The sequence below is a fragment of the Sinocyclocheilus anshuiensis genome, unplaced genomic scaffold (genome assembly GCF_001515605.1).
Source record: "Sinocyclocheilus anshuiensis isolate Anshui unplaced genomic scaffold, SAMN03320099.WGS_v1.1 scaffold283, whole genome shotgun sequence".
NCBI classification, from domain to species: Eukaryota; Metazoa; Chordata; class Actinopteri; order Cypriniformes; family Cyprinidae; genus Sinocyclocheilus; species Sinocyclocheilus anshuiensis.
In genome coordinates, this window is record NW_015549605.1 from 6,310,002 (window position 1) to 6,327,419 (window position 17,418).

Here is a 17,418-nt window from a genome sequence, read left to right on the forward strand (position 1 = left end):
TGGGGAGCGCCGCTGAGTTGCGCGGCCTCGGGTCTTTTTGTCTGAACTGGATCCCTCTGCCGCTTCACAGTGTGCGCGATTAAACCGGAGCCGCGTCCGTCCCGCACTGTCAAAAAACCCACTCCAAACCCTAACGCAGGCGCAGCCGGTACCGTTGTTTTCCCGTGCAGCCATGAGCGGTGCCGTGGTGCCGTTGGACTGAGCTCGCTCGGGTTCGCGGGCTGCTCGGGCTGCCGTTGGAGCGGGTTTCTCCACACTCATCCTCCGTCATTTCTTTAACTTTTCAAACACGCAGCCGCACCGGAGCGGAGCGGACCGGAGCATGGGATCCCCGGACTCTTAGGAACCGAATCTGAGCCGGGGGTTTGACCGAATTTCAGCGAAACGATGGCGAACTCGACGGGGAAAAACCTCCCCGAGCAGCGGAGGAAAGGACAGGCTTTTCTGGACGAGCTGCGGCAATTTCACCACAGCAGAGGGTGAGCGGGAATTTCGCTTATTATAACTTGGGTGACCCGCGCTGGGCGCGTGAGGGGTCCGGACGGTGTTCAATTGGGCTGTTTTTCTCCACAGATCTCCGTTTAAAAAGGTTCCCGTAGTGGGTGGGAAGGAGCTGGACCTGGGCGCTCTGTATATGAGAGTGGTGTCTTTAGGGGGCTTCGCGAAGGCAAGTTCCTCACACACACTAAACTTAACATTTCTCATCTCTCACACACTCTTCCAACTCAACTTCTTGGCTCGGTTCGGTGGATCTGTCTGCGGTTCTGCCGTGCATCGGCCTGTGTAAGTGTATGTATGTGAGAGTGAGTGAGTGAGTAAGTGTATGTATGTGTGTGTATTCGTCCCACACACACTTTCACTTCAAAATTACCGGGCGGCTTTTACATCGATTACCCGTACCGAGGCTGAGGCACCGAACCCCGTCCGGACCCGCCGTGTACATCAGTGGCTTTATCCCTCCCGTGTGGCGGAGGATTGAGCGACTGTAGGCCGCACTCAGGCCTGTGTATTCCGCGCTGTAAATGCAGCCGCAAACCTCGCCAGATCCGCGGTCCAGACGCGGGGGTTCGGACAAGTTAGCCTCGGAACACCTTGTTTCCCTGCTACTGGTTTGATTTATTCATTTCACATGGGAAAGTGTAAGTTAGCCGGAGTGCTAATGGGAGTTAGCATGCACACACATACATACACACAGACAGACAGACAGACACTCTCTCTCTCACACACACACACACACACACACACGGTCCTGCATCGGAACCGAACCCCTCTCACCTGTCTCATCACCCTACAGGTGTCCGACAAGAACCAGTGGGCCGAACTGAGCGAGGATTTCAATTTCCCCAGGAGTTGCTCGAATGCTGCTTTTGTTTTAAAACAGTACTACCTTCGGTGAGTCTTTCTTATTCAGTTTCTCTCTCTGATCAGCTCCAGCACATGTGCTCAATGTTTACAGGCGCTTCTCTGCTCTGATGCACTCAAACATGCGGCTCGGTTCTGACTCAAAAGCGTGTGTTTTGGAGGATCGTATGTCCGTGTTGCTGATTGCATAAAGCAGACTTTTGACTGTTTTAATATCAACTAATTTTGTCTTGCTAATGCAACATTATGTGGCAAAACAATTTAAATCAGGGAGTTTTACAGTGATAAATGGTTCTTCTGGACTTGTGTTTGAGTCACTTTTAAGGATGCATCTGTCAGTTGCATTGAAGTATTTTGCTTTAATGGCAGGTTCTGTATATTTTAACAATGGACAAAACTCTGTAATAGGATGTAGTTTAGATGGTTTTTGTACTGTTTAGCTTAAGCTTTTTTCCCCTATATGCTCTAATGCAACATTTCTTGTATTTTAATATAAAGGGATTTTAAAATCTAAATCAAAGTTTTACAGTGTTTACATGGCTATTTTGGACTTGGGTCACTTTTAAGGATGCATCTGTCATTTGCGTTGGTCTATAGGAGTCTTTTGTTTTGAAGGCAGTTTTTTTTTGTAGTTTGATATTTAGTATTTTTATATAAGCATCACAACATGCATGTGCTGATTCTTGCATATTCAAATATGAGATGAAAACTGTAAATGAGGCCTTAGTTTGTCACCACTTATTGAGTTCTACACATAGTTCTCTGTAAAATGTTTCAATGCAACATCACTTGTTTTAATATGGAATGATTTTTAAATCTAAATCAGGAAGTTAGAGGGTTGTTTGGACTTGTATTTGGGTCACTTTTAAGGATGCATTTGTCGCTTGCATTGGTCTATAGGAGTCTTTTGTTTTGTAGGCAGAGTTTTGTCTTTTATCTGGTTTGATAAGTATTTCTAATAGAAATTTTATAACATGCATGTGCTGTGTCCTGCATATTTAAATAAGAGACTGTAAACTTTACAATGGTGGATGATTGTTTTGGATCTGTGCTGGTGTGTTCAGACTTCAACTGTCACTTTATTTTGCAATACAGAATGTGTTTTGTGCTTTCTAGGTTGTTATCTGTATGTTTATGAATGTGGTTAATGGTGTTTTACAACATGCACACGGTCGATTCGTGTGTAAACCTCTAAAGACGTTTCACCAGATGTAACTCGTGCACATTTTTATATATTTGTAGTATCAGCAGTGAGGAGCGTACGGCCGTAGCACTGCTCTCTGTTCTACAGGTAGTGCGGATGCTGGTTTTCCACGTGCGTTTCTCTCTAGTTTAGTAGGTTATGGGGGGGTGAGACAGACAGACTTGGCAGCAGGGAGCGTTTAGGCTGTGTGGGCCGTGAGAAGGAGACGTACACCTGCCATGCAACGGTCTAATCGTAATTACCATTCTGCAAAGTGTCTTTTACCATACTCACAGTCATTGCAAGAGAGCTTGTTTGTCGGCGACGAGAGCTCAGAACGACAAGGGATGCAAAACGCTGTTCTCCTGTGTGTCTTCCTCATGAGAGCGGCGTACGAAGGACAGAATTAGTGCTCCACAGAGAGATTGCGTGAGCTTTAACTGGTTTTATTTGCAGGATATGCATATTTTTATCAGGCATGCTCTCTTTGGGTTTTATTTTCATAATCAAAAGTCTTCGTGCTGCTCAATGCTGATGTAACGCCAGTTGTTTGTGAAATCCTGGAGAGGTTTGTGTCATGTTGAGGTGTATCCGTCTCTCAGGGAGTTTGAAGCGATTGGTGGAAGCGAAGCCAAAGAGTTTAGACCGTCATGATCGCTTTGAGGAAATCCAGTACTTGTGATGAAGAATCTTTTTTTGCAACATCAAGCGAGAGAGAATCTCTGGATGTTTTTTGCAGTCTTACATATTTAGCCTGTTTGTTCAACTATATATCAGACTATATAACACTCAAAACTAGTAACATGATTTGAGCTGCAGGTGTTTTGATTGGATCAGGATGGTGGAATGTTTTAATTACAGATGTACTTTACAAAGATTATTTTTCAGAAGCGTTCAAGGTTTACCTCGGGAGCGTCCCAAGCACATCACACGAGGGAAAATTCCTGCAGGCCTTTCCGCAGCCGAAGGGATTCAGGAGTTCTTGCTTTAGCAGGATCCTCATTTCTGTTGGATCTCACTTAGTCCGATTCACTCGCACCACGCAGACCGAGAAACGCTCGCTGGCTCCAAAACGTCCCGTTTTCTCAGCTAACACTAGTGTGAGTCTTCAGACAAAAATGAAGGTTTTCATTTGCACTTGTTTGATGGATTGCTGATGAACAGGTGTCTCCATTAGGACACCATTGTGTAGTCTAACTCTTATCACTCACGCCGAAAAGAGGAATTCGGTTGTGTGTTTACACCGTCGCAGCTGAGGAAGAGCTGGCAAGGGATTTGAACTTGGGTCTTTGGGTTTGTGGTGTGATGAGCTTACCGCTGGACCGCTCAGCACCGATCGGAGCATGTGAAATGAGTCATTTAAATGTGGCAGGCACTCCGTCTGCCAGCTAAAGAGGCGAGAGCAGCTAAACAACACATGTCAATGTCTTAATTGGCAAATGGTCAGTTTTTATGGACAGGGCAGCTTTATTTTTTATGCACAGCGTATCGGAGCATGTGGGAGTGGGCGCATGCGTTCTAGTTTTCTGAGGCTAATTTTTATTCACTCTGATTCATTTTAGCAAATCAGTTAATTTGGCTGGTAATATAAATATTCCCAGTAACATTTGCATGGACCTTTTTTTTTTTTTTTAAAGTCCCCCGTAGTGAAAATCAAGTTTTTTATGTTGTTTATTTGTCTATGTGGTGTTTTTAATATGCTTTTAGACAAACCATGTGCCAATCCATTAATCAACACCATTGCTGAGTATTTTTTTTAAAACTCCTTAAAACTGTAGTTTCCCAAAGGCTGACCCAGAAATACGGTTTTAAACAGCCCTCGGTTTGCTACGTCACAAACCCATAACCAATCACTTCAAGGGATCGATTCCTATCACTAGTATGCAAAATATACCAATACCAGCACAAAACCAAAAGTAAATTAGAGCAAAAAACCCATGAAGCCGTGGTTTAACGTGAATTTAGAACCGCTAACTTGCATTATAAACCGTGGCAACTAGGGATATGCCGGTATCAAATTTTCATGTTGCGATTAATTGCTAATGCTTTTATCACGGTATGCGGTATTATCGTGATATTGAAATGTAGTTTAAAAAAGTGCTGTCATAATACAGTATAACAGGTTTAATAACATGTTTCTTATAATAAAAATAACTGAACATTTAAATGCAATAAAGCAATACAGAAAAATTTATAAAGTTAAAAGTTTTACACAGATTAAAGTGCAAAAGAACTATAAAGACCAATAGGTATCACTTTACAATAAGACCTCATTAGTTAACCTTAGTTAATGCATTAACATTCGCAATAGCTACATTTGCTACAGAAGTTATTAATCTTTGTTTAAAAAAATCAAGTATTAGTTCATGTTAGCTCATTAAATAACACGTGATATATCGCATTACCGAATACCGGCACAAGTCTAGTGGCAACAGTGTAAAAGTAGCCCGAAGTCAGACCCACCTCTCGCGCATCGCCATCTGCACTTCACACGCATTGCTCGCGGGCGCGAATTAAGAATCACAACCGGCTGCATTCGAGTCTTCAAGGCATTTTAGGACACAACATTGTCAAGTAAGTAACTTTAATGAATGTTATAGTATTCACTGTAGTTGTCCGCTAGTAAAAACATAGTTTTATCAGTCATTATTCGTGTATGCCATTGTTTTCCGTTTACTACAGTTCAGTGGATCAGGAGGCGCTGGCTGGTGTGACTGAGTGGAGGCGGGACAAATTTGCATATTCAAAGATCAGCATATAGTAAATGAGGCAAGGGTGTAGAGTTACATTCAAGCTATTTTAAGGCATGAGAAAATTATTTTCACGAGAAAAAAACATTTAAATATGTAATTTTTATAATCAAAGATAAGTTTTAAGGAATAAAATATTTGACTGCAGGGGGACTTTAAAGAAATGATTGGTAATGCTTTATTTTAGTGTCCTTGTTACATCTAATAACAGTAAAGTATGCATAATTACAAGTAACTAACCAACCCGCTACATTGCAAGTAGGGCTGTGCAAAAAATCGAATGCGATTTTCATGCACATCTCGTCAGTAAAGCCGCTCCTGTGATTAGTATTGCTGATTTTATCGGCCGATATGAGCCTATCGCGTATATTTTGGTATCGGCGAATATGCTGCCGATTTCCACTGATATGAACATTTTTTTACAGAACATAAAATGCAGATAAAATGCTTGTAAATGGTGTAATTACGTAGTTTGTCCAGCAGTTCACGTGAACACTGACTGGATGCCATAGTTCCTCATGCCAGCTTCATTTCTGTATTTGCATACCCGGTTTGCTGTGTTTTTTTACCTTTTAGGTTTATGAAAGAAAAGAAAGAACTGGTTGTTGGAGATCTGCCTTCAACATCTGTTTGTATTTATGGAGTCCTGCTGAAGATCTTAATTAGCTGGTTCAGGTGTATTTGATTAGTGTTGGAGCTAAACTTTGCAGAAAGGTAGATCTCCAGAAACACGACTTAAGTGCCCTTGACTTAAATTGTACATAATAAACCTGATGCTTTCACAAGGTCCTCATTTAGTGTCTCGAGAAACATCAGCCTGTAATCAGCTCTGGGTTTGTCTGAACTCACACGCTGACCAGCCTGAGACAATCATCAGCATCTACATTGTTTTTTGATTCATTCATTAATTTTTCAATAATCAAAAAGCAGAGTTACAGGTGGTGAATAAAATGTACGTTAAAATGTAAACTTGTATGACTTAAATGTTAAAAGTTATTTTGAAGAATTTTGGTAACCAATCCGTTTAATTTCCTATTGACTTCCATTATATGGGCAAAAAATACAGTGAAAGTTAAAAGGAACTGAAACCATTTTGTTACCAACATTTGTCAAAATATTTTATTTTTGTGTTCCATGGAGAAGAAAAAGTCATGCAGGTTTGGAAGCAAATGAGGGTGAGAAAATAACATGGTTTTATTTTTTGGGTAAACGATCACTTTAATTGCAGCAAACAAGTTTTTACATATCAACTTCAAATTCACAAAGATTTAATAAATGAAACTGACTTTTGAAAAGGGAGAGCATTTCTCAGGTGGATTTGGTTATCTGCTGGTTATCTTGTTCAGTGATATCAACTATCATCACTAATTAAAATCCTACAATTACACAGTCCAGTGAGCGAATGCCTGTCCACGCTGTGCGTGTCCAGTACAGTGTGTTGTTTTCTAGTGTTTATGGTGTGCAGATAGCTATTTATCGTGTTTGTATTGTAGCACGTGGGAGGGTGTGTGTGTGTGTGTAAGTGAAAGCTCATTCAGTTGAGGGAACCACTCATGAGTCATACTCACACACGGAGCAGGACTGTGAATATTACTATTAGACTCACAATACGGTTGATCCCTGATTCTCTGGAATAAACAGCTTGTGCTTTCTGACCGTCTTTCAGTATGTAAGGTTACAGAGCTGTGTGAGATGGTAAAGTATGCAGTTACCTTGTTTTAAGTGTTTTTAATGGGGATTTAATCAAGTGTGATTTATGTTAGGTTGCAAACTGTGCAGACATTTGCATGTATGTATTCTCTTTGCATTTGACAGATTGATTAATCTGTGTCAGTGTCTGTTTGGCTGATTAACATAATTTCTGCTTACTGTCACTTCTGAAATCTTGTCAAATCTAAATTAAAGGGGTCATATGATGCGATTTAAATTTTTCCTTTCTCTGTAAGTACATGTTTTTATTTAAAGAATTTGCCACTGATGGTTCAAACGCAAGTTTTGATTAGTGTAGAGTAGCACTTGTTGTTTGTCATTTCTCCGATCACAAATGCAGACATGGTTTTATGTTTACGCAGTGCGATGCAGCGCAATGCGTAAAAAGACAGTATAAGTCATTATAATCCGTAATTATGTCCCCACTGGATGCACAAATGCCTCGTTTATAATGGGTTTTAATGTTTTTGTCTCTTCGCTCCGGCCGGACAAGGCATCACAATATGGTAGGGGCGTAACATTTCTGTCACACGCTTGAGGTATTCGGCCAATCACAACGCACTGGATAGCTGGCCAATCAGAGCACACCTCGCTTTTCAGACCGATGAGCTTTGTAAAAATCGACGCGTTTCAGTAAGGTGGGGCATAGAGGAGAAACAATAATGTACAGTATGTGGAAAATAATGTGTTTTTTTAACCTTAAACCGCATAAACACATTGCATTACACCAAATACACAAAATAATGTTCTTTTTAGCAGCATCATATGACCCCTTTAAATAATGTATAAAAACATCTTAAAGGAATAGTTCACCCTACAATTAAAACTGGCATAAAATGTCCTCACCCTCAAGCCATGATCCAAGACATAGATGAGTTTTTTTCATCAGATTTAGAGAAATTTAGCGTTACATCACTTGCTCACCAATGGATCCTCTGCAGTGAATGGGTGCCGTCAGAATGAGAGTCCAAACAGCTGATAAAAACATCACAATAATCCACAAGTAATCCACACCACTCCAGTCCATTAATTAATGGACTTGTGAAGCAAAAGCTACATGTTTGTAAGAACCAAATCCATCATTAAGGCTTTTTTAAAGTTAAACCGTCGCTTCTGGCTAAAATACTGTTCCTTAAAGCAGGTTTGTGTGCGTCTCATTTACTATCATTAAATTGTTTGCTATGTATGGTTATTATATTGGCAGTCAGCCCTTCTACTCTAAATATGTTTTATTGGCATAAATCATTTAAAAAACTGTAGCAACTAAAATGCTAATGGATTTTCTCAGTCCCTGAGGCACGGGTTTGTTTGTTTATTTTGCTCATGGAAATGAATGACGTTCACACGTTATCCCTCCAAACAGTCATCTAAATGCAGAAACCGATCTCTACCTATTTAAAACATGCTATGAAAATGTATACGATAATATTATAACCACTCAATCTTTTAAACAGGTGCTCACCGGTCAGTGAATAAATGTGTCTGGATGTTTAAATCTTCGTGTCTCTTAAATTTCTCCTGGGATCATGAGTGTATATCCATCTGTCTGTCATTCTGTGTGCTGATGTCTTTTTCTGATCTCGCTGCAGCTATCTAGAGAAGTATGAAAAGGTGCATCACTTTGGAGAGGAAGATGAAGAGGAGCAGCCGGGGAATCCTAAACATTTGCTTCCGATTGGTGCAATACCCACGTCATACAACTACCAGCAACACACTGTATCAGGTACAGATGAGCCCCGTCTGCTTCTCTGAGACACACACACACACACACACACACACACACACACAGACGGCTCAAAAGGTTAGTATGCGTTGGAGCTGCACCTGTGAAAACTCTTAATGCCATGAAGGAAATAGTACTCCTGCCACTGCACTCCTTTCAGAGAGACAGATGATATTTCCCTTTACATAAGGGTTGGGGTAGGTTTTAGTCTGACTGTATGAGGACATGAACACGTGAACTTCATCTCCAGAGCTGCTCTGAGAGTCACTTCACCAGCATTTCACAATTTGATTAAACTATCAGCAGATACACACAAACTCAAAGATCTTCATGACAGCCTGCCAAAATAAGTTTGGTTTAATTTGAAAAAATTGACACGCATTACTTTTGTATAGTAGATTGTACTTCTCAAAGTAATAATAATAAAAAATAATTAAAAAAATAAATTAATAAAGCACTATTTCCTGAAGAGATCACACAATAACACAATTTTTCGTCCACGTTTTAATTTTAACAATAAACCTCTGATGTGCAGCACTTTATTTGCTAAAAAGAAAAAAAATGATTTTTTTAGTTTAAAAAAAATTAAATTGAGTATAGTTCATCTGAAGAGTTGTTTTAAATGTTATTGTTCTCGAGTTTGCCATGAATATAGTCTTTGCTGATATGGCAAAAAAAAAAGGTAAATGAAAGTTTTATGCATTAATTTTGAATTTCATAATACATTTGTATTAAATCATAAAGCACAGAATCCAGAAAAATTACAACCGACGACACAATTTCTGAAAAAATAAAACTTTTCATAGGGCACTGTTGTTAAAGTTTTACATTTTATGAATTCAATTGATGAGATGTGTATTTTGAAAGTTACAATTTTATATGAAGTTTGCACTATTTTAGAGTATGTGCATTTACAATATACTTATGTAATAAAATACTGAGTAATATAAGGTAACTTCACTGGGTTAAGAATTTGTTAAGGTGGTAAGTTTAGGGTTGGTACCTATTTATTACCCAGTTGCTTGAGTACTGTAGTATGTATGTATGTAAGTATGTGTAAGATACACGTAAGTACGATATGTTAGAATGTACAAGCAGAAGATGATTGTAAAATAAAATGCAATCAATATTTAATAGGGCCAAACCCCTAACTTCCATATGCTGATGTAGATCTTTTTGGGAGAAGTGAAGTTTACAAATGTGGTTTGAACAACCAGATGTATTCACACTTGGCTGAGTCTAGTTTTGTATGAGTCTCAAGCCACCTCCAAGACACATGGCCAATTACCGCTCACATTTTCTTCAGGAAATCTCTAGAAATATAAAAAACGTATCTTTTGCTTATCCTTTGTTTGGCAGACTATCTCCGCCAAAGCTATGGGCTGTCGACGGATTTCGTCCCTCCATCCGATTACAACAAACTGGTGCTGTCTCTCCTGTCTGGGCTCCCGAACGAGGTGGACTTTGCCATTAACGTGTGCACGCTCCTGTCCAATGAGAGCAAGCACGCCATGCAGCTAGAAAAAGAGCCCAAACTCGTCACGCTGCTGCTGGCACACGCGGGAGTCTTCGACGACTGTGCGTTTAATACTGCGTTTACTAGAGTATTTGCACTTCAGAACTGCATGGGTATGCTAACGTTACATATGTTTGTCTTTCAGCATTAGGTAGCTTTTCTGCTCTGTTTGGGACTGACTGGCAGGAGAAAACGTCACGAGACTTTGTGAGGGTAAGAAAAGATGTCAACTTGCTTTTTTTGCATGGTATCTGTTTTTGTGCTTTTAACTCTTATTTTTGTTTTAGTTTTGGAAAGATGTCATTGAAGACAATGAAGTCAAAGATCTCATCTCAGACAAGAGCTGCACACCCCAAAGTATGTGGTTGTTTGCGTCCCGACTATTCTCGTTTCCTTTGATGTGGTGAAGACGTTCAATGAAGTGTTGTTTCGCTTTGATTAGTCGATATGTTTTAACCGAGCATTACTTCACACTAAGCGTGCATTGTGTCATTTTTTCAGACGGATTGGAGACTAGGGACGTCTACACTCCTCTCTTCCACTCGGCGCGTGCCGTAGGCATCGGAGACGTCGAGGGCCAGCGGGTGTTGCAGGTGGCAATGATTCTGAGGAACTTGTCCTTCGAGGAGGCCAACATCAAACTCCTGGCAGCTAATCGCACATGTCTGCGCTTCCTCTTACTGTGTGCGCACTGCACCTTCGTCCAGCTGCGGCAGCTGGGTCTCGACACGCTCGGCAACGTTGCCGGAGAGGTTAGAGTCCACAATCTACATCTGTATAGATTGCTGCAATTATGACATATTTTTGTAAGTTTACATCACCAAGTTTCCTTTACAAAAAAAACCCAACAGGATTTTTCCATTGGCTTTTGGATTATTGCAGAAAATAAGCTCTCTGAACAACAAATGTTCATGAGTCTTAGACATTTTGTGGTTTAAGATCTCTTAGGAAACTGCTTCAAATCAAATTTTACACCGTCAAACCTGAATCCATTTTAGAGTCTCTTAAAGGAGTAGTTCACTTCCAGAACAAAAAATTACAGATAATGTACTCACCCCCTTGTCATCCAAGATGTTCACATCTTTCTTTCTTCAGTTGTAAAGAAAGTATGTTTTTGAGGAAAACATTTCAGGAATTATCTCCTTATAATGGACTTCTATGGTGCTCGCGAGTTTGAACTTCCAAAATGCAGTTTAAATGCAGCTTCAAACGGCTCTAAACGATCCCAGCCGAGGAAGAAGGGTCTTATCTAGCGAAACGATCGGTTATTTTCTAAAAAAAAAAATTCCAATTTATATACTTTTTAACCTCAAACGCTCATCTTGTCTAGCTCTGCTGTTTTACCTTTTTTGTAAAGGGCATTTGACCTTCTTTGAATGTTCACTTTGTAAACACTGGGTCTTTACTTCTGCAGCGATGTAGGACGATTTTGAAGTTGGAGGAGAAAATTAGATGGGAGTTTTTTCGACATACCTTAACTGTTTTGAATGGGACTGCACAGAGTACGCATGCGCATCGCAGAGCTAGACAAGACGAGCGTTTGAGGTTAAAAAGTATATACATTTTAATTTTTTTTTAGAAAATGAATCGTTTCGCTAGATAAGACCCTTTTTCCTCAGCTGGGATCGTTTAGAGCCGTTTGAAGCTGCATTTAAACTGCATTTTGGAAGTTCAAACTCATGGGCACCATGGAAGTCCATTATATGGAGATAATTCCTGAAATGTTTTCCTCAAAAACATACTTTCTTTACAGACGTCGAGGGCCAGCGGGTGTTGCAGGTGGCAATGATTCTGAGGAACTTGTCCTTCGAGGAGGCCAACATCAAACTCCTGGCAGCTAATCGCACATGTCTGCGCTTCCTCTTACTGTGTGCGCACTGCACCTTCGTCCAGCTGCGGCAGCTGGGTCTCGACACGCTCGGCAACGTTGCCGGAGAGGTTAGAGTCCACAATCTACATCTGTATAGATTGCTGCAATTATGACATATTTTTGTAAGTTTACATCACCAAGTTTCCTTTACAAAAAAAACCCAACAGGATTTTTCCATTGGCTTTTGGATTATTGCAGAAAATAAGCTCTCTGAACAACAAATGTTCATGAGTCTTAGACATTTTGTGGTTTAAGATCTCTTAGGAAACTGCTTCAAATCAAATTTTACACCGTCAAACCTGAATCCATTTTAGAGTCTCTTAAAGGAGTAGTTCACTTCCAGAACAAAAAATTACAGATAATGTACTCACCCCCTTGTCATCCAAGATGTTCACATCTTTCTTTCTTCAGTTGTAAAGAAAGTATGTTTTTGAGGAAAACATTTCAGGAATTATCTCCTTATAATGGACTTCTATGGTGCTCGCGAGTTTGAACTTCCAAAATGCAGTTTAAATGCAGCTTCAAACGGCTCTAAACGATCCCAGCCGAGGAAGAAGGGTCTTATCTAGCGAAACGATCGGTTATTTTCTAAAAAAAAAAATTCCAATTTATATACTTTTTAACCTCAAACGCTCATCTTGTCTAGCTCTGCTGTTTTACCTTTTTTGTAAAGGGCATTTGACCTTCTTTGAATGTTCACTTTGTAAACACTGGGTCTTTACTTCTGCAGCGATGTAGGACGATTTTGAAGTTGGAGGAGAAAATTAGATGGGAGTTTTTTCGACATACCTTAACTGTTTTGAATGGGACTGCACAGAGTACGCATGCGCATCGCAGAGCTAGACAAGACGAGCGTTTGAGGTTAAAAAGTATATACATTTTAATTTTTTTTTAGAAAATGAATCGTTTCGCTAGATAAGACCCTTTTTCCTCAGCTGGGATCGTTTAGAGCCGTTTGAAGCTGCATTTAAACTGCATTTTGGAAGTTCAAACTCATGGGCACCATGGAAGTCCATTATATGGAGATAATTCCTGAAATGTTTTCCTCAAAAACATACTTTCTTTACGACTGAAGAAAGAAAGACGTGAACATCTTGGATGACAAGGGGTTTTTAAGTAGCTCTTTTACGTTATTTCAACTTATTACTTGCCATGAAAATAGCCAAAAGAAGCTGACATGATGTTAAAACACTGACTAACCAACTTGCATGTTTTTGTTCATCATGATAATATTAAATGAAACACAACTTGAGGCCTACAAATACAAATCGGCAGGAGTAAAAAGCTACACGTATACACCATAAACGAGCTACACCATCATCACTATTGACTTCATAGCAGTGATACTAGTGACTTCAGTATCACTACCTTAAACTCTTTCTTCTTAATTTTCAAAGTTTGATTTAGAATAGTTTGCCAGAGCGTAATTATAAAGTGGAAAAGCAAGTAGATGAATTTGACTGTTCGGCATGATGACATTTAATTTCTCAGACGGTCTCTGTAGTCTCATTTAGATGCTTGTTAGCTGTTTTAAGAAATGTAAAATCTTTAAAAAAAAATCACGAAGAGGTATTACTGTTATGTTTTATGTCATAGAATGAAATGTCAAAATTTTGAGCTTTGGTTCACCACAAACCTTAATTCAAGCATTTAACCAAAAGTCCATTCAAAAATAACCTATTGACTTCAAAACGATGAAACCAGAAGTGCTAAAATTCTTGTTTCTAGGTTATAAATGTTATCCCTGCAGCACTCTATGAAGCCTATGCTTCATGTTTGGATCTGTTGGCCATTTGTATCTTTTGTTAAATGTCTCTTTGTCCTTTTTCAGCTTCAGTTGGATCCAGTTGATTTCCGAACAACACATCTGATGTTTCACACCATCACGAAGTGTTTGTTGTCACAGGATCGTTTTCTCAAAATGAGGGGTAAGCATCTTTTAAGGTGAACTGTTCATGCCGTTAAACCAGGGCATCCCAATGGTCGCTCTTTTGTGGCTAACTTTCTCAGTTGGTCACACGAGCACATAATTGGGTCGCAATTTATTTTTTTGGCTACAACATGGGATTAATTAATACATGCTGCTGAACTTTTATCATACTTCATAGTTATATGGTAACGAAAGTGGTTAACATTCAACCCGTTCTTTTTCATCAGAAGTATTATTTGTGATTTGAATTTTGTTCCTCTTTTGCTGTTATAAGCCGGGCTTCGGATGCTTTCGAATTTGTGATCTTGTTGTCACGTTTTACAAGAAAAGATAATTGTCTGTTTTGCTTATATCTATACACCTTTCACTTTTAAGACTAAAGCAAAAGATGGATTCATTGTTATTCTTAATTAAAAAGCACAACAATAAAATGGTAGGCTACAATGACAAACTTGCCAAAACTGAACAAAAATTAATAAGATAAGGCATGGCATACACCACATGCTGTATTATATACAGATTAATAAATTACAGAACGTTTAGCAAACACTGCTGAATCAAATAAATTAAATAAATTAAAAGAAAGCCTCCATAGTGTAACATGAGGTAAATAGCAAAGATAACAAGCTTTTCAAAATGAAAACAAAAAGTAAAACTAAACTGGCTGTCGGTGACAGGACTTGCATGTTTTTTTCCATAATATCAACATGTTCACCTTCTCTGGTTTAAGAAGCGGTCTTTTACTTTACTTTAGCTTGAAAACCAAATCCTCCATCCGCCATCGTTTCCTCAATATTCGCGTCATTTTTGCCGCCTGCACCTTCGTGCTCGTGTTGAAGTGACGACTTACCCTAACCCTGACCCTAAGTATTAACCAGGCTCTACACCTGAACCGCTCACACTGACAGCGCCTCTCTTCACGTGATCAGTGAAATCTGACTCCTGCTACAATGTGTCGCTGCTGTGCAACGCGTGCTGTATGGAGCAGGCGCTTTGGAGCAGCGCAAACCATGCACTCGCACAAATGTGAACACGTCAAATTTTAACTCGCACATTCTCAAAAAATGGTCACAGATGCGATCATTTTGGTCGCAGTCTAGAGCCCTGCGTTAAACCCATAGACGGTATAAAAACATGGACGTAGTGTCTGTGACGTCACCCGTAAGTTTCTGAAGAGCGTTTTTGAAGCCTAAAGTAGGCGGAGCCGGCCGTCGCCATCTTGGCAGCGCCGCACCGCGCGTCACTCCCGGATAATCGAAAATGGGCAAAGAGGCGGGAGCTGGTTGCTGAGTTTCACGAGAGAGACCGGAAGGTTGCCGCTTGGTTAAACCTTGTCCTTTCCTTTGAGAGTTGCTAATTATTTCCATTGCATCCTACAGCCATGGAAATTCTCGGGAACCTGAGCAAAGTGGAGGATAACGGCGTTCTGATCTGCGAGTATGTGGATCAAGAGTCGTACCGAGAAGTAATCGCCCTCCTGACGCTGCCGGACATCATGCTGGTCATCTCTGCGCTGGAGGTCCTGTACCAGCTGGCTGAGCTCGGGGAGATCACGTGCTCTAAAATCTCCTCCGTGGAGAGAAGCATAGGTACACGTTTCGGTCAACAATTTCTCTCCAAAACCATAAATTTATTGTGATGTTTCAGCCCAAAAATTCGTTTGCTGAATTTTGTTCCACCACTAACCATCAGGAGCAATGAATTGACATGGTTTGCATGTGTGTATGTCAGATCTTCTAGTGCGGTTGGTGTCAGTGGACCTGCACACGTTTGGACCGGATGCCCTGACGGCAGTAAAACTCATCGAGCATCAGGCCTCGAGCAGTCAGGTCTCAGAGGTTCGGCCGCAGCTTGTCGAGCACGTTCCCCCAGCTACACAAGGCACTCCTGGCGCTGGTAAGTGTCCTACGTATCCGCTGTCGGATTTTGTGTGTACTAGAGATGTACAAAATTACGTATTTAGATATCACAAGAAGTACTTTCTCTTTTAATAACCGCGGAGAGTAAGTGATTTACACACAATGCAGGATCAGACAGATGCAAAATGCAGTAACGCTTTATTTTACGGTGTCCTTGTTATACATTACATGTACTTAAAATAGTAATAATATACTATGCATTATTACATGCAACTAACCGTAAACCAACCCCTCATCCTGACCTTATAGTTAGAGATGCACCGATTGCAATTTTCTTGGACGATTCCGATTTTTTGTTAGTGTGATCTGCCGATATGTATTTTTGCCGATTCCGATTTTCTTTCTAAGAACTATAATTGACAGCATATACAAACAAAAATCTACTTTTCTTCAACGCAAAGTTTTATTTTCATAAAAAAACAAGTAAAAAGTCAGTAATAAAATAACAAATAAAAAAAAGCAAACAACAGCACAAATAAATGCAATAGAATAAAGAGAGCTACGAAACTAAGTTTTTCAGGTTAAGTAAGTTTTTATTCAGTTAAGAAATACTATTTCTGTAGTCTTCATTGTAAAAATTAAATAGATTAATGCTTACCATTAAAGTTAGAAAACGTATTCAGTCAAGAGCAGAAAATTACTTAGTCTTCGTCTTTTGTTCTTTGATTAACATGACAGACAGCAGCATAAATATTGGACTGCAGTCCCTTTAAGAGTTTATCCACGGACCCAATATACTGTTACACAACATGCGTTCTTTCTCAACTATTTAACGTTCCAAAATTGACTGTATTTAACTGGATACTCGCCAAAATGGGCATTTTGACAATTTTTTATGTATTTGAACGTTTTAGCGCAGTTAGCCACTCATTTTGGTATTTGTGGCTCACAAGCTGTTTGAGACTGAGCGCGGATTGTGTGCTCCACTAATATAGATCAGTGGTGGTGCGCGCGCGTTTGGTATAAGCGCGAAACCTGCGGGAATGACTAAAATAATGCGCAATACAAGCACTATTTAAACGGAGCGAATGAGACGTGTGTGAGAGAGAAGGGGTCGTCGGAGAGAAGAGAGCGAGAATGTGCGGCTGACGTTATTGCCTGTGCCGCTGGTAACAAAACGGATCGGCTCGAAATCGGAAAGAAGTGAGACTGATCGGACGATCGCCGATCATGAGGAAAATCAGCCGATTCCGATCCCTGGCCGATCGATCGGTGCATCTCTACTTATAGTAACTACATGTAGTTAATTAACATTGAGTACTTAACCCTTGTGCGACCTTTTGGACATTTTTGTCCTTTTCAGTTTTTTATTTTTTTAATTTTGCCTGTATTATTGCCAACTGCATAAATTTTGGCACAGGTGTGTATTGTTATTGGAATTTTATTATTTAATTTCCTTTAATAAATCTGTTTTGCACTAGGTACAAAAAATTGTTCCTCAGGACCTTAAGGACA

At 39.9% G+C, this 17,418-nt stretch overlaps 1 protein-coding gene across 4 annotated transcripts in view; it reads left to right on the plus strand.

Annotated features, from left to right (window-relative positions):
* The window catches only part of LOC107658978 (AT-rich interactive domain-containing protein 2-like), a 30,543-nt gene continuing 13,125 nt past the window's right edge, over nt 1-17,418 (plus strand). For 2 of the 4 annotated variants that reach the window (XM_016447727.1, XM_016447729.1), the window contains exons 1-12: nt 1-479; nt 574-667; nt 1,295-1,392; nt 8,595-8,728; nt 10,088-10,306; nt 10,390-10,457; nt 10,532-10,601; nt 10,746-10,828; nt 12,015-12,182; nt 13,946-14,042; nt 15,424-15,633; nt 15,776-15,940. In XM_016447727.1, the coding sequence (XP_016303213.1) occupies nt 388-479; nt 574-667; nt 1,295-1,392; nt 8,595-8,728; nt 10,088-10,306; nt 10,390-10,457; nt 10,532-10,601; nt 10,746-10,828; nt 12,015-12,182; nt 13,946-14,042; nt 15,424-15,633; nt 15,776-15,940 (1,498 nt within the window). In that variant the 5' untranslated portion in view covers nt 1-387. Of the gene's footprint in view, nt 480-573; nt 668-1,294; nt 1,393-8,594; nt 8,729-10,087; nt 10,307-10,389; nt 10,458-10,531; nt 10,602-10,745; nt 10,997-12,014; nt 12,183-13,945; nt 14,043-15,423; nt 15,634-15,775; nt 15,941-17,418 lie in introns of all 4 variants that reach the window. The other 2 variants (XM_016447728.1, XM_016447730.1) reach the window with 1 other exon arrangement.